At 36.4% G+C, this 23,270-nt stretch overlaps 3 protein-coding genes across 3 annotated transcripts; 2 read left to right on the top strand and 1 right to left on the bottom strand.

Annotated features, from left to right (window-relative positions):
• Positions 1-4,315: 4,315 nt before the first annotated feature.
• On the top strand, positions 4,316-5,309 carry LOC116173560. Its single transcript, XM_031491085.1, has 2 exons — positions 4,316-4,536; positions 4,588-5,309. Exons 1-2 carry the CDS (start codon positions 4,522-4,524, stop codon positions 5,284-5,286), a joined length of 714 nt encoding a protein of 237 aa, XP_031346945.1. The 5' UTR covers positions 4,316-4,521; the 3' UTR covers positions 5,287-5,309.
• Positions 5,310-9,442: 4,133 nt separating this feature from the next.
• LOC116173557 (pupal cuticle protein 36-like) lies at positions 9,443-11,132 on the top strand. Its single transcript, XM_031491082.1, has 2 exons — positions 9,443-10,131; positions 10,184-11,132. Exons 1-2 carry the CDS (start codon positions 10,117-10,119, stop codon positions 11,063-11,065), a joined length of 897 nt encoding a protein of 298 aa, XP_031346942.1. The 5' UTR covers positions 9,443-10,116; the 3' UTR covers positions 11,066-11,132.
• A 4,729-nt stretch (positions 11,133-15,861) lies between these two features.
• LOC116173559 lies at positions 15,862-16,917 on the bottom strand. Its single transcript, XM_031491084.1, has 2 exons — positions 16,774-16,917; positions 15,862-16,725 (listed from the first exon to the last, which is right to left on the bottom strand). The coding sequence occupies exons 1-2, from the start codon at positions 16,786-16,788 to the stop codon at positions 15,931-15,933; spliced, it is 810 nt and encodes a 269-aa protein (XP_031346944.1). The 5' UTR covers positions 16,789-16,917; the 3' UTR covers positions 15,862-15,930.
• Between the last annotated feature and the right edge of the window lie 6,353 nt (positions 16,918-23,270).

The following is a 23,270-nucleotide window of genomic DNA, read 5'->3' as shown; positions in this document are numbered from 1 at the left end:
GAATTTTTTTTCGAAATTGGTTTCTAGTCCGTAACTTTTGATTGAGAAGTCTGATCGAAAAAGTACGAATTGATTTGGATTCTACGCACCAAAATTAATAAGAAAAAGTGTTTTCGCGAGAAATTTTGGTGTAGTCGATTTTTGGTAAAAAAGGAAGGTTAATTATTCAAATACTATGCGAAGTATTCGAATACTAAATATTTGTGAAAGTATTTGAGTTACAAATACAAATATTGCTTCCATAAAAGTATTTAATTACAAAGTATTTGTAAAGGATTTGAATACTAAAAAGTATTTACAAAATCGAATACTGCCCAGCTCTGGTACTGGGATAATATATTAACTTAGGTCCAAAATAAGGGTCCTTTCTGGAAAATATTCCCTACACACTACAGACAATGCGACTTTTCATCCAAAATCTTTAGAGACCTCGTCACCTTCATAATAATTTCCAATGTGGGCCATCGAATCTACCCCGCAACCTTTTCATTAAAAACCTTTATAAACCACAACAGAACGCAAAGTAATACCGGGGGTCTGTGAGGTATGGAATGCCCCTCTGGCAAGGTGAATGCGATGGCTTTCTCTTAAAAATAAGGGTCTTTTTCTACTCATACTTTGAATTTTTTGTGTACACATCTCTGAACTAATTAGAATTAAAGTGAATTTACGTGGATTAATTTGAAGTAACATGAAATAATTTGAATTCACGTTGAATTAATCGGAATTAAAGTGAACTAATTAGAATTGACGTGAATTAATTTGAATTTGTTTGTATTTTTATATCACTTCCAAGAAACACTAACTTTCGTAATTATGAGTCAAACTTTATAGGTTGGGGTAGCTTATAAATATCCCTGTCAAGTTTGTGAATTCACACCAAAATCCACTTCTATATGTTAAAAGGCTGTAACTTTTCCTAATTGTAACCAATTATGATTAAACGCTATAGCGTGAAGAGAGATGGAGAGGGGGGTGAGGGTTCCTATCGAATTCGTCTCGTCCAGGACTATCAATAGCACGTCTAGGAGATCTTGGAAATCCTAGACATGCGTACGAGGATAGCTTAGGTTACAGTGACCCTATACAAGACAGTGGCGACATTTGTGCCCGTCCGCCATGTTGTGGCAAATTCAAACATAGAAACCTTGATTATACGATGTGTGTAATTAATGATAGAATGTATTATAATAATGAGTTAAAAGTAATTACCGCTGGTAGGTATACTTTAATAATTGATGATATTCAACACAACTTGCAGAAAACCTCGAAAAGGAAAAGGGAATTGGTCACGACCAGCCAGGGGAAACGGGCCTTCCTGTGCAAAAATCATCGAGATTTGCCAATTTGGGCGCCAGGCGTGCACAAGTCACACCAAACAGTTAATACAAAATATAAACTAGAAATACAATAAGAATATAAGCCTTGTGAATCCTCGGGCACAGGTCGGTATTTACAAACAATCTCGCCTTGGTAATGAACAATCCAGATACACAAATAATATTTAATTGCATAAGACAGTAAATAAATTAGCAATTCTGGACAAGGATATTCTTAACTAAATCCAAACGTTCAGCCCTGCTAATCACTTATAAAGTAGGTATAACTGAATTAGCTCGCGTTAACAGCAACGACAAAGGCAAAGATAAACTAACGACAACTAACGATTACTTGCACGTTTGCAATTTCCAGTAGTTTCCTTGGTGATTCTTCCATCTTAGATACATTATAATGGATCAGTTCCAGCTGATCGACAGGTAGCACTCTTGAATTCGAAAACGAGTATTTGCATTTCATCCAGAAGACGTTAATTCTTTAATACGGTCACCCCAATGCTCCTAACGTACAAAGATATATACAAAAACTGCAATGCCAAAATCAGATCATACTTACGTACCCCATTAATAAATGGGTTTTAGATTACGATATAGGTAAGACAAAGAAAGCTAATTAAAATATTAAAACAAAAAGAAACGTGTTAACAAAGAGGCATTATATGAAAATAACTTTACCTCAAGAGAATTACAGCCCTGCTCCGTTCACGTAAATACACTTACATAAATAATTTAAACAGTTTTAGCGTGACGACTTTGAAAATCATCCACTCAGAAATCAACTTTTCGCGCAAAAATCAAATCTGTCATTTTAATGACAAAAGCAAAAGTGATATTTCTCTCAATACCAATTGTGCTAAATACTCCAAACACTAGGAGCGCATTGGGTGAATCGCCCAAACCAAGAGTACATTCAACGAAACAACGGGACGTTACAAAGGATCCCACTAAAACATCGATAAGGGAGTCACGAAAGAAGTAAATAGTTTGCGAAAAATGCAAAAGTAGGATTAAAGAGGAGGACATTGTAAGAATCCAAATACAAGAGCGCATTGAGACTGCCAGCGACTTCGAAACGTTAACGGACGTGGCACAGAGGGCGCCAGAAGACTATACGGCACCATCGTTAAGGTAGCGAATAAGCTACTGGAAGCAGAACAAATGCATTAACTGCAGCATATATGGACAGCGTGCCAAACCAAAGGGGGGGAGAGAGGTAAGCCTCCCGAAGCAGTGGCCATATTTGTCCAAAATGAGTCCAAATCATATGCGTAGCTTCTGGAAGGGGCCAGGAAAGCCCTGGAGGGCAACGAGAAGGGTCTTTGAGGGCTACTAAAAAGACCAAGGATGGACACCTTAAACTAATCTGCATTAAGAATAAGAGACATGTAAAATCACTGGAAGAAAAGCTCCTGATCGATCTTGGAGAAGGGGACCAGTGCAGGGTACAAGAAGAGAATTTTTGAGCCCATTTTTTTAACTAGAAAAAAATGTCCTATTGCTTGCTTTTTGTCCGTCCGTCTATCCATCCCTTCATTCGGACCCACTTCTGCCATTTTGAACTACTTTTAGGGGGTTGTTCTACAGAAGCGGATCTATCTAGTGGTGGTCTAGAGGTGGGGACTACACGTTCTACCCTTCATGGTATTATTAATGATAGGTCTTATCAAAAGGAATTGATTTCCACCAACTATAACTTTCCCCCCCGACTCCGTTAGGACCTTAGTTTTTTCGAGGACTAGTTTTTTATTCCCCATCCACTTGTTGACAGTTTCTATTGCTCGTTAGAGGTTTCTCACTGAGTTTGAAAGTTTCCTATTCTGCGCTACGATGGTGATGTCATCGGCGAAACTTATAACCGTACTTCCCGGAGGTACCTTGATGTCCAATATGCCATTGTATGTGATTGTCCATAAGGTTGGGCCGAGCCCGATTTTTATCGCGTCTAGTGTTGTCTTTCCTTTTCGGAAGCCATATTGTCTCTTTGATATCAGGTTGCTAATTGCCGCCTCCAGCCTATTTTTAATTTTTGTTTTCAAATATTTGTCCAGAGAAATCAAGACTTATCGGCCTATGTATCCTTGGTCTTGGAGATCAGTGCCAGCCTGCACTGTATCCACACTCTCGGGTATTGTCTCTGCTTCAAATATCATTGGCAGGTTTACTCAGATCTCTGGTTTTCTATAGTTGCGCATTTACTGATTGTAGACGCTTATTCGGGCGTTCCCGTGCCGCTGTAATCACCTCGCAGTGTGCAACTTCCTCAAATTCACTTTGTTCACTCTCAATGGGTTCGAGGGGCTCACGCTTAGGGAAGAGTTGGTCAATAGTATGCCGCATAGTCCCTCTTGGAGGTTTTGGGCGAGCCCCATGCCGGGAAAGCGATGTTAAAATCAGTGGCTGCTATTGACATTCCCCGCCCTTGCTGGCGTAACTCAAAATATCACCTTGTAACCCAATTGTTAGAAATTTTGAGTTTATATCAACCTTTTCCCAATCTTGACTATAAACAAAAACCATACTTGAATCGGAAACGCTTTTGATGCGATTTAAGCATCGTCTCCACGTTACCAAACTGGTCCCTTGCTACTAGTAGAATTGTCGTGGGTTGCACTTTTCACGTTGGGCGTTACAATTATAAGGAAAATGATTGTTGCAATATGTGTGTTTATTGGAACATCCTGTATCTTTACCTATGGATGCAATTGATAGAAACATTCGTCCTTCTGCTTGCTTCCCAAGAAACATCGTTGTAATTATGGTAACATCCGCGAACAAACCCTAATTTGTGGCTATTTTCTCACCGCCACATACGAAATTTACAGAGGATGTCAACAGTAAACACTATTTTGCATTGATTTCGTTTGGCAATGTGCCGATTATTTAACCTCTCTTTAAATGAAATGACGAAATCTTCCTTTGGTAATAAATTCATTTTAATGATTCATTTTTATTCAGTTATTCTGTAACCCAGTCCTCTGGTTTCTTTTATGGAAAATCATTTGAATTTTCTAATCTTTCACAATGTACACATTTTCGTATGAAGAATATTTTTAAGATGTTAATTCGATGTTTAATATTTGGCCTTGGTTTTGGTGACGAAAATGAACGGCCGTTCAGTGGGGTTCTTCTGTATATAAGTGTTATTAACGATCTACCAGATTAGTGATATCAGCTCGAGATAATAATGAAGACATTTGTGGTAAGTTGTACGTAAAGTCATTTTGAAAAGTTTGGCGTTGTGGTCTTGCAGATTGTATTGGCTTTTGCCATCGGGAGTTATGCGCGTCCTGATGTTTCTCATTTGCCTACTGGCAGCTATTTACCGTCTGGGTCCGGACTACAAAGTAACATAGATTACAGTTCGGGAAGTAACTTTGGTGTAAGCTCAGAATTCGGCCCCCATGGCGGATACAACAACATCCCCCAAGAGCAAAAGCATATCTATTTTTTCGCCGCTCCGGGTGAAGAACACCTCGCTCGTACTCGCATCAACGTCGTCCCAAGCTCACAGAAGAACACGAAGATAATATTCATCAAAGCACCAACTTATGCAGCCATCCAGCCCGAAGTTATCGCACCTCCATCGATATCTGAAGATAAAACCCTGGTCTACGTCCTGCTCAAAAAACCAGAAGCAGCAGGCCAACTCACCATCCCAGTCAGTTCTTCACTCAAACAGTCTAAACCCGAAGTGTACTTCATTAAGTACAAATCTCAACATGACGCCGCGTCCGCCATACACAACGGACTTGGCGGGCAACCCGTAGGATCCTCAGTCTCCGAAGTTGGAAGCGAGTCGAATTTTGTCAGAACTTTAGATTCTGGTGCTCATCATGGAGGTACAGATGGCTCGTTCACTAGTCAAGTATCCAGTACAACAAATTTTGGCGGTAGCAGTATTAGTTCTGGAAGCAATTTTGGACCTGCTGGAGCTAGCGGCCCGTATTAAATTTTATTAAAAATTAAATCATATTAAGGTGTGTTCCACTTATGGGGATTATATTTTTTATTTATTTGCATGTGTATAATTGGGTCGTGAGCGTAATGGTTTATTCACCTTGCGCCGTTTCTTATGTAAGGACGAAAACGATGCGGTTCAAGATCAAGGTCAACTCATTTCTCTTTCGTTGCAAGGTCAAGGTTTGTTTATGGTACTTGATTTTAAACTAAAGAGAAAGTCTGGGTCTAATTGTGATTGAAGCCTGCTTTTAATTCCTAAGAAGTAACGCTTATATGCAAAAGTAATTGGTGCTAGGTGTATCGTATAAACAGTCGCTCTCAGTGATGTTAATAAAAATAGTACAATTGGGGGTCAGGGGAAAATATATATCAAACCAAAAAGCGATCGATCGTAGGGTAATCATTATTGATGTACTATGAAAACTAGAAGATTGATGTGAGGCTTATAAAGTATTCTTCGACGAAAGAAGACTAATGTTTTTGGGGTCGCTTTTGTTTCGACGTCGAGGCGAAATACTTTCGGCCTACCCCTCGGACGAGAGTGCTTTAAAAGTGCAGTAAAAATGGCCCGTTGAATTCTAGGCGAATCCACGGGAAAAACAGCGAAAATCTACACATGCCGAGGAAAATATGAAGATATAGAATATGGTTGAAGGTGACCCGCAACCCTCTTTTTCTACGCATGTATCAAATTCTGATCGTAGTCACCAGATTAATGCACTCGTCCCCAAAGCTTTGGCTCTCTTTAACATCCATTGATTTCCAAATTTATGTCTGATTACAGGTTTGTTGAAACGTAGAGTAAAAGAACAACTTTAAATGATCTTCCCAACCCAATGATATACTTCAAGGGCGAGATACAGTTGTTGGAGAAATTGGACTAAAAATAAGCTACATTGAGAAGGGTTTCGAATTCTCCGTCTTACAGTAAGAATGTCCAGTGTTACATACTCCAAAAGTCGTAAATTTCGTAGAAATTTCTTCTTCCTCTTATAATATCAATCGATCAACCAATCTTTATTAGACGCCAGCTTGGAAACACTTTTTACAATTTAACTTAAAACAAAATTAAACTAACATTTTTTCCTTTATTTTCTTTAAAATCCACGTTATCCACTTCTCGCCTCCTCTCCTCTCATCCAACGTCTCACTCCTACTTCCCCCTGTCATTTCCACCTCCGTACAGTTCCATAGCATGTGTTGTATGTCCTCTTCTTTCTCTCCGCATGTTCCACATTTTCTTCTTTTGTCTCCAATTCTCTTTCCCTTTCTCTTCATTTCCGCATTTTTATCTCGTTATTGTTTTAATATTTTTACCCAAAATGGTCCTGAACCCTTCATTTTCATGCCTACTTTCTGTCAGGAAATTATAGTTTCCATGACAGAGACAGAGCAGATTATGTTTCCTGCCGCTTGTCAGATTACCGGCCGCATTTTTGACATTTCCAAATGTCTATAATGACTCCTGTCATCACTGACAGATTGACATTAATCAAAAGTTATATATTGAAATTTTGTTTAAAAAATGATTTCGGGTAAAATTTAATACAAAACTCGTCAGTAAAATGTCATTACCTGGTTGGGAAATTAAAGTTCAATATTTCCTCGCCAGTAATGTATCATTTTCCTGACTTGTATGTAAATAATTGCTTAAATTGACAAAAATTACCATTATGAATTGTACCAAAATTTCCAAACAATCAACCAAAATGTGCAAAAAAGTTGTCAAAAGCATATTCCCTGTTAGGATAGAGAACGTTTTTCGAACGTTTAATTTCTTTTATTCTATAGCAGATGTTAAATTTCCATTTTGATAGATTTGAATGAGTATACCCTTTCTTTAACGGTAGTAGATAAAATGATCACTTTAACGGCACTAAACAATGATTGCTCATTCTAATGACACCTGTAGTTCTTTTTAAAATGGAGCGCGGAACACAAAATAAACTGAAGTTCAGAACCGAAAATAATATTGTTTCCATGGCAAGGAAAGGTTAGGTTAGGCAGCTTACTATTTTTTACGTCTAAATTACGTGCAGAATTTTCAGAAATTTTATAATGATTTATATGTCTTCTGCTATAAAATAAAAGTTTTGTATTTATACACGACGATAAAGAGAAACTAACCATTTCGTGAAAGGTGGTTAAAACATCCCTTTATCGTCTTGCATAATAAATAACTATTTTCTACACTTGTGCTTGTCAAGGAACTACATGTCTGTAATTACTAATTTTGTCATCCCCGTGTAGGGACGGGTAGTAGAATATTCCTACTGCAGGGGCACTGCATGTCGTAAGAGGCGACTAGTCAATGGCAATGTGACGGGACGTCTAACAGGATGCATGTTGTGTTTCGTAGGGTTTGATTTTTCTCTTGGGAATTTTCTTTTTCATTCTAAATAAAAAGTGTATACCTATAAAGATATATGTAATAGATTATTGACGCTTTTTGGGAAAACACTAAATGCGTAGTAATATCTACCGCACAAGCGAAAAATAAAAAAACTAAAAATTCCATCTTTTAATTTAAGAATGACTTCCTCTTTTTCCCCATGTCCATCCTTGCCCCATCTTCACCTACTTTTCCCTGTTGGGTTCCTCTTTCATTACTTTCCTTTTTCCTATAATCTTCTAAATTGAATTGATATTGATATTCCGGACAAAGTGCAAAGTACAAGTAAAACATATAAGGCAACTCTTACCTTGAATAAAGTTAGACATTGACGCCAAGAAGTGAGCTCAGTTCTAAAATTCAAACCTGAAAACAATGAAAAAGAAAAAACCTCCTAAGCCGCAGGGCTCGGTATATGAAGGGGCGATCAAAAATGAGTGGCGGGTGACTCGTCAGCAACTCATTTTTGATCGCATAGTATAATTAGCTGAAGAGTCTCGAACTACTCGTAATCTGCTTCTATACCAGGTACAATACTTAATTTTCCATCCCAGGGTCCATCCCCTTGAGAAGGAAGTGGTGGTCTCCACGAACACTCGCGTTTCAAACGCTTTATAGTAACTTTCAAAAGGGGGTTATACTTACTTACTAAAAGGGGGAAACAACACAGACTACGAGATCCTTGTTCTGGTTTTGACAAGCTAAAAAAATAAAATACCCGATAGCTCGGATAGGACATAAACAATAATTGACGTCACCATCGAGAGTGATTTAATGAACGATCTCAAAAGTATTACAAATAGGACACTGTAATATATAGATATAGATATGTAGATCCACAGGTAGTCAGAGCAAGTATTAATATCAAACAAAGGTAAAACTTCGATTCGATTGTATCGAAGGCCAGTATGTAATCAAAGGTCGTAACGGCACGACCTTGTCGAGCTCAAGAAGGGCGCGTTCTGCCTAACCTGTAACAGACAACAAGATAAACAAACAAAATAAAAGGGGTAGTGAATAGCGCGGCACATAACATATTACATAAGCTATTCTAATTGAGGCAATCGTATATAAAACCATAATTAATACGATAATTAAGACGCAGTGGTTATGGTATACAAATTGAGCACATTTTTTTTACTATTATAATTAATTATGATTTTTTAGTTTCAGTTTGAAACCGTTCTAATAAGCATAGCTGGTTTGGTAATAAAATCCAAGTCCCTTTCAAGTTTGGAAGGTTCATGTTATAAACATAACCAACTGTAATCAAAACTTAACTCGTGGCTCCTCTGCTAAATTTTCTTGAATCCATAAATAGTAAATACTCATTAAACTTACAGCAGTTTAGAAATTTTGTTTAACTGTGGGATACTGCACAAAGAGTAATATTTAATATGCTTCCATATGAAATGGTTTACAACAGACGGGGCCTCGCGAAGATCAAGCGCAAGATGTCTAGTATAAACGGATTTTTATTTTTAAAAAATGGGTTATTCAAAAATTCCAACCAAATTAAAAATTCACTTAGACAGTATGATGAAGAACATTATCGTGTACTACTTTTTCTTTGCAACAAAATCCAATCAAACACTTTAAATTGAACTCTAATTCTTCCATCTTCCGATTAGCTCAATATCGGAACAAACCCACCCCGTTCATATAAAGCTGCACTTAAACACTACTAAACGCAACGCACAATAGAGGAAACTGCGCCAGTAGATGATTTTTGCAATTTACTCGTGGTATCTTGGCCAATCATGTTATACTCAATTTTTATATTGCATCTTTCGCAAATTTCTTTTGGCTAATTTATAATTTTTTTTTCAATAATACGCCAAATTTGTAAATAATGGAAGATATTTTTATATTCTTGATCTTTAACCTTTTTTTTATTGTCAACTTGACACCCCGCCGCGTGTTATGATCGCATCTATTGCAAAAGTTCACCGTTGTAAACCGTCTTTAAGGCTTGTTAAAGATGTAAATGTTAACAATTACGGTTTTACTAGCAAGCTTATGTAAAAAGAGTAATAAAGCGCGTCATACTAGAAATTGTTTTATACGCCGTAATAATCTTGATCATTATTACAATAATGCAAGTGGACTGTATGAAATTTTAATTTTGTCATCGATAAAATTGAATGGTGTAACTTTGTTACGCAATTTCCCAAAAAAGACAAGTACAAATTCATCATTTAAATTGCCACCATCAACAATGAGCAAACGCATTTCTGTACTCTCTCCTCTTTTACATATTGTGCGTTAACAAAATTAGGAAGTTGGGTTCCAATTTTTCCTACTCCAATCGAATTTTTCTTGTCAATTAGTGGATTGACTTTGGGAGGGGACGTGCAATTTTTGTATATATACAAGGGAGTGTATGCAACGAGTATTGAGTTTCAGCTTTGTGAATTACAAGGTACAATGAAATTTGTAACGGTAAGTGCTAATGAATGAGTTTTTCAAGTGTGGTTTATCATGTGAATCTTAGGTCATCTTATCGCTGGTCGCGGTAATTAATGCCAGGCCGGACGTGTCGCATCTACCCACTGGTAGTTACTTACCATCGGGGCATTTAGGTGAATCGTCTGGACAGTTTGGCAGTATAAGCAGTTTGGGCGGCCAGTTCGGTGGTGGTCAGACCAGTTTTGGTGGTGGTCAGGCCAGTTTGGGTGGACTAGGAGGCCAGAGCAGTTTTGGGCAGACAAGTTTCGGTTCTCAAAGTACGTTTGGAGGTGGTAGCTATGAAGGACATACTGGAGGCATAGGCGTTGGAGGTATCGGTGTGGGTGGAGGTTTCCAAGATCAGAAGCACGTCTATTTCTTCGCGGCACCTGAAGAAGAAAGCTCAGGCCGTCTTCGCATTCAAATTGTGCCCAACTCCCAACGCAACACTAAGATCATCTTCGTCAAGGCACCATCTTATGGAGCCGTACAGCCCGAAGTTATCGCGCCACCTTCAATTTCTGAAGACAAGACCCTTGTCTACGTATTGGTCAAACGTCCAGATCACGGTGGATCTATTTCAATCCCTGCTGGTGCCGGCGTCAAAGCCTCCAAACCCGAAGTTTACTTCATCAAGTACAAGAGTCAACAAGACGCTCGTCAGCTAATTTCTGGTGGACTTCAAGGGCAACAAGTCGGTGCTAACGTTCCCGATTTAGGAAACGAAGCCAGCTTTGTAAGAACATTAGATAGCGGTGTCTCAAACGTGGGACTCGGTAGCACTAGCTTTACGTCGGGAACCTCTCAAGGAACTAGCATCGGATCTATAGGATCTCACACCTCCGGATCCCATTCCAGCGGCATATTTACGAGTGGTACATCGGGATCGAGTCAGTACGGACCTGCGGGAGCCAGCGGACCTTACTAAGGCCATTGTAAACGTGTATACTGGGTATTTCTCATTTTGCAAACATAATTTGCGAGGTTGGGGATCGTCTATGTACCTGTTATATTTATATAAATAAAGTATTAATTATTACCTACCTGTTATTATTATCCTTATATCAAGCAACTTTTACATTTGACACTTTTGAGTATATTGGGTTTGAAGGCCTTCAGTAGACGGTTACGACAAAGAGATAATTAAGGTGCTAATTTATTATTCTAATTCGAAATTTAGTATAATTTTCAGAGTTGTAGCATGTACTGGTAGCTACATTACATTTAACAGACCAAGTGACAGAAAAAAAACTAATTAGAGTTCCATTCAGAGTTAATAAGTGCCAATTAGTTGCCTCAATTCGGAATTAGTGCCGCCGATAGAAAGGAGCAACAATACAAAAGGTATTCAGTGCCCCACTTTGAAATTTAGTACTTTATTGTTACAGCTACAGGCTACAGTAGGTTCTGCTAGCTATATATACAGGGTGAAACAATTAATTTAATTTAATTTTTCTCGGTAGAATGAAATTATGCTTTCCGTATTCCTCTTTTGCAAGAATTTGTACCCCAAGCGCAACCCTAAAAGGGTCCGGGCAGAAATTCTGAACACGAAAATAATACAACCAGGTTTAGTTTTTGAAAAACTCAAAACAGTTTAACTGCGGTATGTACCGTGTGTCCTACTTTGATTGAGACTTGCAGTGTATCTCGGCGTGTTTAAAGATAGAGACTTGCGGGTTTCACGACCCTATGCCCCTTTTTTGTGAAACTTTAATGCCACAAACAAAATCCAATCTAGCTACGTTTGTTTCTGAGATACAGGGTGAAAACGAACAGTTTGACTTTTGGGATCTTGTCATAAAGAATATAAATACTGTCTATTTTAGATATTTTTACGTAAAATCCAGTTGTATTAGAAAAAATGTTTAGACCACAGTTTCTGATATTAGACCCAATGTTGATATTTTTTTAAATGCAATAGCCTGTATAACTTACCGTTAATTTGTTCGTATTCTTTTTCTTAATTCCATTGGTATATCTCAACCTATATTTTTTTTTATTTTAGCCGTGAACCAAAAATTACAACCTTATTTTATTACAGTGTTTAAATAGTAGGCCGTGGATTCATGGAGATTTTGTTTTGTTTATTGTATCCATGGTAACTAAGACCAATCAATAAAAATCGTTGACGTAGAAGCACGTCATTTCAAAATTTTGAAAATTATGATATACAAAAAAGTATAGGTAGTTATACATTAATGTAATCAGGCAAAAAAGTGGAAAAAATTGACGTTAAGATATACAGGGTGTTGCATTTAAAAAATATCTTTGGGTCAAATCTCAGAAACGATGGTGCAACAATATTTTTTACTACGCCACTGAATTCTACGTAAAAATACCTAAAACAGGCAGGTTTGACCATTTTCTATCTTACATGGGTAGTAAAACGTGATACCGTCCCAAAATGTCAAACTCTCCGTTGTCACCCTGTATCTCAGAAACAAACGTAATTACATTGATTCTGTTTGTGATATTAAAAGTTTCACAAAACAGTGGCACAGGGTCGCGAAAACCGCAAGTCTCTATCTTTAAAAACAGCTACACAGAGATACACTGCAGTCTTGACAAAATTGGAGCACTCGGTATTTGCTATAGTAAACTGCAAACAATAAGACAAAAATACTTTCTGGATTTCGATGGAAAAAGCGCAAACCTTGTATGCAAAAACTGTTCGACAGTTTTTTTCATTAAATACAAAGAAATTGTACCGAGCAAGTTTGATTAAATTTTGACCATGTTTGTGGTTTGACCAAGAATTTCAGTTGAGTTTTCAAAAAGTGAACATTTTCATGTTGGAAAATCCGCAGAAATCAGGTAAACTTTGTCAAGATTAGATTTTTTCCGGTCTTCGTTTAGGGGTGCACCATCTTTGGGAAAATTTTTCTCAGGGGCTGCAAATCAGTGCGTAGATCTGAAACGAATCATTTTGGGCCTTGAGTTTATTTAGAAAAATATCCCAAAGCAAGCATTTTTTGTTTGCTTAATTGGTGCACTCTGTACATTCAGCACAATATATTTTTTACCTTTAGGAGAATTCTTAAAGCAAACCTCTCCTGCAATCTGAAATGTGACTGCAACATTCCTTGATCTTTTTGCTGCTTGTCAAATACATAAACACTGAATGGCCAATGGATCATACAGTCGAAAGGGCGTCATTATCGTTATACATGGTGGCAAATTTTTGTCTCGTATTTTGCGTTTTCTCTCTTTTGTTTTTTTATAATTGTTACAAATTCGATACATCAATTATTTTTTAGAATCTCTACAATAAAGTACTACAATAGTCGGTCGCAGTATACAGGGTGTTCCATTTTCTTGATTGATTTGATGATTGCTTGATTCATTAGCTGAGTTGCAAAAGTAACTAAATAATGCTAATTTACAGAGTGTAATTCTAAACCACACCCGGACAATGGGGCGGCAACTAATAATTTGGAACAAATAGCCTACTGACAAATGTGGGAACATGACGAACGCTCACTTTTATTCCAATCATCAATATAAAACTTGAAGCTAACCTGAACAATATTCGTTTGGAGGAACGTTTTCAGAATCTTGAACTTTTGCAACTTAACCCTTTCTGCTTCCAGGTAATTCGGCGGTGTTGATATAACAAAATTGGAAAATAGGTTAACCTTATCTGCACGTTAAGATATTTAGATACTTAGCACTGTAACGAAAGAATCGTTCCAAGAAAAACACCTCTCTCGAATATTGAATTCCTAGAAAATCGTAGTACACAACAATTGTTTATGGTCTACGTTCGATTTTCTAAAACTATTTTGTGTTTTTGTTATTTTTGTGTGGAAAAATTCACAGAGACGCAATTTCATCGAGAACAGATTTTTTTTCTCAACCCTGATTATGGGGTAGGCACTTTGGGATTATTTTAATTTCAACTTTTGGGGGCGTTACTCTCGCGCGAAACATTTCAGATTTCACATTTTTCATGCCTAGATTAGTATATCTTGTCCGCAATCATGGAAAGTATTTAAGAGCTCCCGTCTGCTAATCAAAACAATATGTTTCGACGTTTTTCCAACGAAATTGATGCAAAGTCTTGCACTAGTAACGTAATCAGAAAGAGATTAAGATTGACTTTTTCTTGCATTAACATACGTTGATTTCTTTGTGTATTCTCGGTATCTTCGATGGAACTTCTCAGCTTTTCAATGCACCTGCATATATATCCATACATGTTTAGAGTGCATCCGGATATGTTAACCAATTTCCGAAGAAATAGGATATCACGCGGATTTCTGAGGATGGTCAAAGTGGGTTGACTAATGCCGATCTCGCTTTCGGTTCGCTCTGAATTGGTATGAACACCCCACAAAAAGGCTTAAAATAAGATAACAATTTTCTAATAGTACCTAAACATTCAGAAGAAAATTAGGATATAATGTCATAACCAATTAGAACTACTACCAACTATATGGAAAGTTGTCTCAGGGCTTAGAACCATGAGGAGCCCCAAGTTTAAACGTCTAGTTGTTAAATTCGTAGGAACGTTTTTTCCTGTAATTTTTGGTATTGTCAATGCATTTCTATTAACAATTCGGCTTCAATGAACTCTCTAGTTAGAACGTAGTTTACGCACATTTGAAACCCGGATATACGTTTTAAGAGGGAAATTGACTTAAAAATTAAAAGCTGGGACCTACCTTCGTTTTTTCTCTACAAGGACTCCATCAGTTTGACGTTTATTTTTTTTAAATGACGGAATAGTATATTGGAAGACAAGTGTTACAATGTGACCTATTGTAATACGAGTGTCCACAAGATAGGAGTATTACAATAAAGCATTGTAACACGTGTTTTTCATACTATTTTTTCTATTTCGGGGCTTTAATTTAATTAAAAAGTAATTATCAAAAACTACAGGAAAATTTAGAATTAATATGTCTTAAGTTGGCAACACCATTTACGTTGACAAATTTTAAGTTGGCAGCGTAGATAAACACAACACTGACATTTGGAAACTTTAAATTCCGTGAATGTGTAATTTTTTACTCGTAGTAAATTTATTTATGGTGGATGTGTAAACTGTTGATTTGGAATGTATTAAGTTCTTCGTGTACCAAAAATCAAGGAAAACACATAAATTTTACGTACGTAATTTGATTTCACATCTGATGATTAGACGTTGACGTCTTGGCGAACTGCCAACTTAGAGATGAAAAGTTACCAAAAACAATGTTACAATGGAACTCATTGAAACACTGTTTTTGACGAAAACAAATGCGAAATTAAAAGAAAATCACCAAAAATAGATCCCGATAACATCGTTAGAAAGCTAATGAAATTTCTCATTTAACAAAAAAAGTCAGCAGAATTGCATTTGAAAAAATCAAGCTATCAATGAAAAATGCAAATCAATTTTTTTAGAAAAACTTTTAAAAAAATATATAAGTATCAATTTGCCCCCAAAACGTTCGTTTTAGATGCCAAATGTTATCCCATTAGTCACACTCGAATGCAAATATGCAATAATATACAGGGGAGTCCATTTAAACATTGCATCTTCGATATGAAACACTGTGTAAACGGGTTCCGATCAAAATGAAAATTATTTTAGGGTTGTAGCCATAGCCACCATGGCGAACTTCAAAAATGTAAGTTAATAAACCCACAAGGTTCCGTCCACACCGTCCTACCCTCTATACTTTACACTGGTATCTTAAAGGCACTCATATTTCAGAGACGAACCGATTTCAATTATACTATATTTTCATTCAACAGGTACATAAAATTCTATCGTAGCAATTAAACTAATCACGCAAAATTTGCTTAGTACGGGCCGCTTGCTCCTGCCGGTCCAAATTGACTCGATCCGGACGTTCCGCTCGTAAACAAGTTGCTAGAGTGAGTGTGGGATCCTATAGATCCGGTGGTGCCCCCTATGCCGGATACGCCACTATCCAAGGTGCTTACAAAACTTGATTCGCTTCCTACATCGGGAACGCTGGCGCCAACATGTTGACCGTGAAGTCCTCCGACAATTTGCTGTTGAGCATCGTGCTGAGTTTTGTACTTAATGAAGTAAACTTCGGGCTTGGAAGGCTTGACGCCGGCACCGGCCGGGATTGTGATGGCTCCACCATGATCTGGTCGTTTAACTAACACGTAGACCAGCGTTTTGTCTTCAGACACTGAAGGTGGCGCGATAACTTCTGGTTTTAGAGATCCATAAGATGGCGCCTTGACGAAGATAATCTTAGTGTTGCGTTGCGAATTGGGCACAAGTTGGATGCGAAGTCGACCTGAGCTTTCTTCTTCTGGTGCTGCGTAGAAGTAGACATGTTTTTGGTCATGGAATCCTGTACCATGTCCGTCGTGGCTACTTCCAAATGTACCATGAGACACACCAAAATTGGAGTGCCCACTTGACGAACCGAAATTGGAGTGCCCGCCTGACGAACCGAAACTGGTGTGACCTCCGCCAATGTGGCCACCACCGAAGTTGTTTATGCTTCCAAAGTGTCCAGAAGATGCGCCTGCAAGCCCTCCTGGCAAATAACTCCCGCTGGGTAGATGTGAGACGTCCGGCCGTGCGCTTATAACCGCAACAAGCGATAAAACACCCTGAAATTATAACAATAAATAACTTAAGATCAACTAAATCGCACTTACCGTTATCAATTTCATCGTACCTGCTCGATAATCACAAAACTACAATGGTCCCTACAATTTCTCCCTTGTATATATACCAAAAAATCTATCCTAAAATTTCCCCTCCATAATCAATCGGTAACCATTTGGAAAGCGTGGGAAGAATTGGGACTCGCCAAGCTTCCTAATTTGACGCAGAATTGTCGAAAGAGGAAGAACTCCACGCATAATAGGAAACTTTAAACGTTGACCTGCACATGGTGGTCATTTACATGATGAATTTTTACATGTCATTTTCGTTTGTTGTGCAACAAACTTACGCAACTCAATTTTAATTGATGATAAAATAAAATTTGATGTCGTACATTTGAATTATTGTATTGTAAAGCTAATAAAATTTCGATGAACATGTAAATATTCCATCTAAAAAATAATAATTTGTCTGTCGTAGTGTTATCGCCTGTGGGTAATTGAAGATTTCTATTATTGTAATGCGCTATGAAAGAAACATCGGTTATTTCCTTTACACCGTTACAATTTATTTATGGGGAATGAGATGTACTCAGTTTACTCGTTACCCTCTTTAATACGGAGTTAATTTCAATGCTCCGTCAACAAGAAAACAAATCAATCTAAACAATTTCGATCAACCATGGTAAAGACATGGGTAGAAATCAAGAAGGTGGTGGTTACCTCACATTAAATATGCAAATCGTTGCTTGAACGCTTATTAAGTTTACATGCCGTCTTTTGGGGTGACTATTGAGGTCCTTTAACCCTCGTGTCTGCTGGTAAAACTGCATTTTGCTTTAGGCCCTTGGAAGCAAATTTGCTCGCAATACTGGAAAATTTATCGCTTAGGATCAGAGCTGGGCAGAATACTTTCAAAAAGTATTTGAATACTAAATAGTAAATACTTTACACAAATCAAAGGTATTTGAATACTAAATACTTTTACGTCCAGCACAAGCGAATACTAGATACAGATACATTGAAAAGTATTCAAATACTTAAAAAAATAAGTATTCAAATACTTTAGAATGTATTCGAATACTTTCAAAAGTATTCGAATACTTTCATCTAAAGGTATTCGAATACTATAAAAAGTATTCGAATACTTTGAAAAGTATTTCATTATCTTACTTTGAAAAGTATTCGAATACAGTAAAAAGTATTCAAATACTTGTCACTCAAATACATTAAAAATTTAAAATAGTATACTAGATAAAAGTCTTAATACTACTTAAAAAATCAAGTTATACTTTGTATGGGGTTAGCTTTTTTTGTATTTCTATTGTTATATACAAATTTAAGGGGAGTAAAAGCGTAATATTATTATTATATTATTATATAGGAGGTACCTACCAGGACCTTTCTTATACCAGTTATATCCTTAAGAATGCGTGTACCAGTTTTCAAAGCGTCGTGCACATGATACGTTCTCCTTTCTGAAATTAATCCTAGCGATTTTGGAACAGATCCTTTATTAACCATCCGTTTGTCCGTGTGCATGATAGTTTGTTTAAAAACGTGCGATCGCTTTAAAATTGGTACACATAGTCTTAAGGATATAAGAAAGATCCCTATTGTTTTTAAGTTACGTAGACTATCGAGTCAAAAAGTTTCACTCCAGGATCGTTCGGTATTCAGTTGTATCGGATTTTTATATTTGATTTTGTGACAATGGAAACTTTCCCTAAACATTTCTAAATTGTTCTTAAATATTTGAATAACTTAAAAGTACTGCCTTTTTTTGAGGCCGGAAAAAAAATTGTCTGAGATCGACCGGGAAACATTTTCTTATAGACTTTGGCCCGTAGAATCCATAATTTCAAACAGTTTGAAGATTGGGCTACCATAATTTCAAACAGTTCCATCTACTAGTTCAAAAGTTACAGCCCTTTGAATTTTTTTTCGAAATTGGTTTCTAGTCTATAACTTTTGATTGAGAAGTCTGATCGAAAAAGTACGAATTGTTTTGGATTCTACGCACCAAAATTAATAAGAAAAAGTGTTTTCCCGAGAAATTTTGGTGTAGTCGATTTTTGGTAAAAAAGGAAGAAAATACTATGCGAAGTATTCGAATACTTCTACAAATACCTTGCGAAGTATTCCTTTACGAAGTATCCAAATACTTTGCGAAGTATTCGAATACTAAATATTTGTGAAAGTATTTGAGTTACAAATACAAATACTGCTTCCATAAAAGTATTTAATTACAAAGTATTTGAATACTAAAAAGTATTTACAAAATTGAATACTGCCCAGCTCTGCTTAGGATCCAAAACAATGACCACTTTTGTGAAAGAGGGTCTATAAGTGCATTATGTAAGATATACGTATGTAAAATAAAATTGAGTAGAAACGGGGACGAAATAAACATTTTAATCCAAAATCATTTCTTACAATTTTTCTAAATCGGGGAGGATTGTTCCGCCCTTGGTATGTGTTTTAGTTACCAACAAAACAATTAAAAAAGAAATCCAAATTTGGGGATATTTTCTAAACCAAATATTTTGGAACCTTCTCTACTTCTTTTATATGCTTATGTGTCACATCTTGTATTTATGTAAATGTGAGGGTTGCAATAGAATTTAATACGCATATTTTGGAACATTGAGACGATAAAATTTAGAAGCTACTATTCAAATTCCCTGAATGAAACGCTCACTTGACCTATTGGGACATTAGGGATTGTTAGTATAGCAATGAGATGCAAAGTGTAATAAATTAAAACGATGCCATATCGAATTTGCGCGTTTTTCGGAAATTCACTTTGAACTGCGCGAAAATGTCTGTTTCGTTTTTGATCCGACACCTTTGTATTTAAGTGAGATTTTGAAAAGTACTTAAAAAGAAAAAAGGGGAATGGCTAATTAGGTGCCAACAACAAACATTTAGTTCTTTAGCCGTTGAGCACAAAAAATTTTAATTTGGTTGGGGCTAACATTAAGCTACCCCCAATCAAATGATTTGGTTTGTTGATATGTCTTGTGTTTTTTAAATATTTTGTTTGTAACTATAGCACCTAATTAGCACTTAATTATACCATTTTTTTTGCAGATTAATTATTTTCCTACGATACTTTTATAGCTTAACGCTAAGTTAGCCACACTCATATAAAAATTGTTTTTGTGCCCAACGACCAAAGCATTACATTTTTGTCATTGGCTCTTAATTAGCACCTAATTCTGAAATGATTTAGACAAAAATTGGATTGGGGGGGGGGGCTAACTTAGGCATAATTTTGATTTTGACGATTCGTGTAAGTTCTCGAAGAATACTTCTTAAATCATTGGGAGGCGTTCATCGCTAATGAACCCAAATTGCTGCCAGAACCGCAAACGCAACCACCTCGACTCCCCATATTGATTTAAAACAAAAATATAAAGTTCACTATAAGTAAAACGAAGGACGAGAGGTGAATTTTCGCTGACAAGTCGGAAGTACGGAAATTCCGACCATTAATATCGCGTATAACAACCGAAGAATTTGTTTATAAAAAATGGGGTCGTTGCTTCACTGATTTTCACATATTCTTTTTACCGAATTTCACTTTAATATTTATTGACGTTCCATATCTCTTTCTTCCTCCTTCTTATTGTTCGGGTGGTTTGGTTGGGCACAGGGGATGGCCTCCAGATCGTAGCAACATTTGCTAGGGGATTTTTCCCGATTCATTTCTTTTTCTACACGCTTTCTCTATTTTTCCATACTACTATATTGTTTTTCTTTTTTTATGTTGAGCGAATTTTTCCTTTTTCCGATACAGTCTATCGTCTTAAGTACCAGGAGTGTGCAATTATAATAGAATATGAATTGTGGGGATGCGTTATCTTTCGCCTTCTTACGTGCCGGTACTTATAGTGTGTTCTCTGCGAAGATATCCAGGACGATACTATAATGGGCAATTTTAAATTTTGAAACTTTGGTAGTCGCACCTGATTTTGTTTATTTTAAACTCGTTACCATCACAATAAACATCTCAGGCATTATTTAAGAGCGTCGCGAGAGCTTTCGGTGCGCTCTTAACCTAAGATATTTCGCAACGACTTTTCCCACGTATGTGTTTATTTTGCTGATTAAAAAGTTAGGTCCTCCAAGAGTGCGTTCCATATAAAAAATGCTGTCGCGATGACTTATGGTCATCCCATGCCAAATTTGACAGAAATTAACTTGTACCACTAACCTCTTCATTAAATAAATAAATTTAATGAATCCAATCAAATATTATAGTCAAACCAACAAGAAACGCCAAAGAAATGTGGTGAAACAATGATTAATGTTTTTAATAATTCACTTTTTTTATTACAGTGACCTTTAAAGTTCTTCTAACTGACTGGAAGGTGGTCAGTAATATAAAAGCAGTCAAAAATCTTTCCGAATTTTTCCCAGGAACGGCCAGGTGCGATCTTCCTTTGTTGAAACAGTAACGTAGGAGATGTAATCTTCTAACATCGTTGGATACCATTGTGCACGTAATGATTACTAATGTCCCTAAGGAATTGATATGGGGGTGGATATCTGTGTGCAATTATAGAATATGTTGCGGCATCAAGAGGGGTTTGTGTTCTTATCCGCCATCGAATGCTCTTGATTAAATCGCGCGGTCGCCTCTAATTTATTATTTGACGTGAGAATTTCATCGTGATGATCAAATTATACAGCTTATGGCAAACCAGAAATGATTAATGTTTTTAATATAAAGTTTATTTGTCAGAAAGGATGGCATAAAGAAGTGAAATTCCGCAAAGTTATAAAATAAGTTAATGACAAATCACACGGTTATGTAACTGAGCATTATATTATTAATCGCATTGTAACAACCATTATTTAATAGTAATTTAAATTGCATTCCTCTGCCCACGTGTATGGGAGATTTATCTGCATAGCGAAAGTAAACATAGAAAATATGCCTAAATTGTATTCAACTAACAAATTGACTGGCACCTCTTCATATAGACTCTTAGCTACTGTTTTAGTATCTTCAGATCTAAACCAAATCAAAACGCTTAGCCGCATATAGGAAAAAATAACATAGAGAAAATTCTGTTTGAAAATTGGAATGCTTAATTGATTGTTGTAGTTGTTGTCCATAGAGTGTAAATAAGTAGAGGGTTTTGTGTGATACTAAGAAATTTAATGATTTTTTGGAATGGTTTTAAGGGAATGATTCACAAAATTTCTTTGTCTTTGGAGAAGAACCAGTGTATAACAAACTTTTTAAAACTTTATTTAAGGTGCCATACATTTTTGAAAAGACTAGAGACTTTAGAGAATAAAAGTGCGGAGCAATAATACAAGAATGATGAAAAAACTAATCGAGAATTGTAGAGTAACTGAGATCTCACGCAGTGAGACGTGCTAAATATAATAGGCATGACGAACAATTCTGCACATTTTTAATTTGTCATGTCGAAAGATGATAGTATTTAACAACCTTTAATGACAGCTACCACATTTGAAATGTGTGTTTGCAGGTAACTGAAAGTGCAAGTAAAAGTTAATAATGTGCGTGTTACATCTAATTTGTCAGGTCATCAGACGAAAAATGTAGGTAACCTTGTCTTATTTTGTGAATGATATTTTACATTAACCTTTTTTAATGGTGGGTAGTGTGTAAATATTTTTTTTAATTTGGAATTATGTAAAATTTGCGCAGAGATGATAGATCAAAACCTACCTACTTCTAACAGGTGCTTTGTGGAAATCGCCATTTGTACCTGTCAGCATTAGAAAGGCACATGCTACTATAATTTTGGTCATTTTTTAAAAGTGTCCCTATTTTTCTCGATTTGCGCGTTCAGTGAATTGTGAAATATGATTTAACACTTCTGATGTACCTATACGTGAGTTTTCCTAATTGCTTTTATTAAACGCGGTATGACACAATGAGGCAACAATAAAAAGTTGCCAAATCATTATTACCAATTCGTGGTCAATCGGTGAATAAATAAAGTAAGTAACCAGACCTACTAAGTTCTATTCCTTTGACTAACAGCTTTTCAAAAAACTTACCCAGAATGTTCATAAAAAGCAAGTTTCTCCGCTTTGAAAGTGTGAAAACCTAAATATGTTTACGTGAAAACCCATTTTTCTTGTCTCAACACTAGTCAATAAAAGTGGTATTACCAATTAACTTATTTTGCCTAAAAATAAGTGGGAACGAAACGGAAGATTGTGCTCTCAATTATAAAATCCTTAATTACCACCTTGGATTTAGGGTCAAATGCAAATGATATTGCACCAAAAAGCAAAAAATAAATTTGACGTTTGATCAAGGTGAAATTGTTTAGCATCGCATCGGTTAAGTTTTCGTCAAGAGCTGTTGATGATCTTTACTAATGATGGGAAGACTTATTGAAGAAGGTTTTTCCCATAAGTTATAGGTAAACAACTTCTGGGAGAAACCCCTTTTTTGCAATTTAGTATAAAAGACCACTTAAATTTGTGAGCCCTTATAGGTGCTTTAGTTTCGTGGGTCGAATGCTCGATATCCTGTTTACGTTAAATGTGTC

Source organism: Photinus pyralis, unplaced genomic scaffold (assembly GCF_008802855.1).
Source record: "Photinus pyralis isolate 1611_PpyrPB1 unplaced genomic scaffold, Ppyr1.3 Ppyr1.4_LG6, whole genome shotgun sequence".
Lineage (NCBI taxonomy): Eukaryota > Metazoa > Arthropoda > Insecta > Coleoptera > Lampyridae > Photinus > Photinus pyralis.
This window is presented reverse-complemented; position numbering and strand designations above follow the sequence as displayed.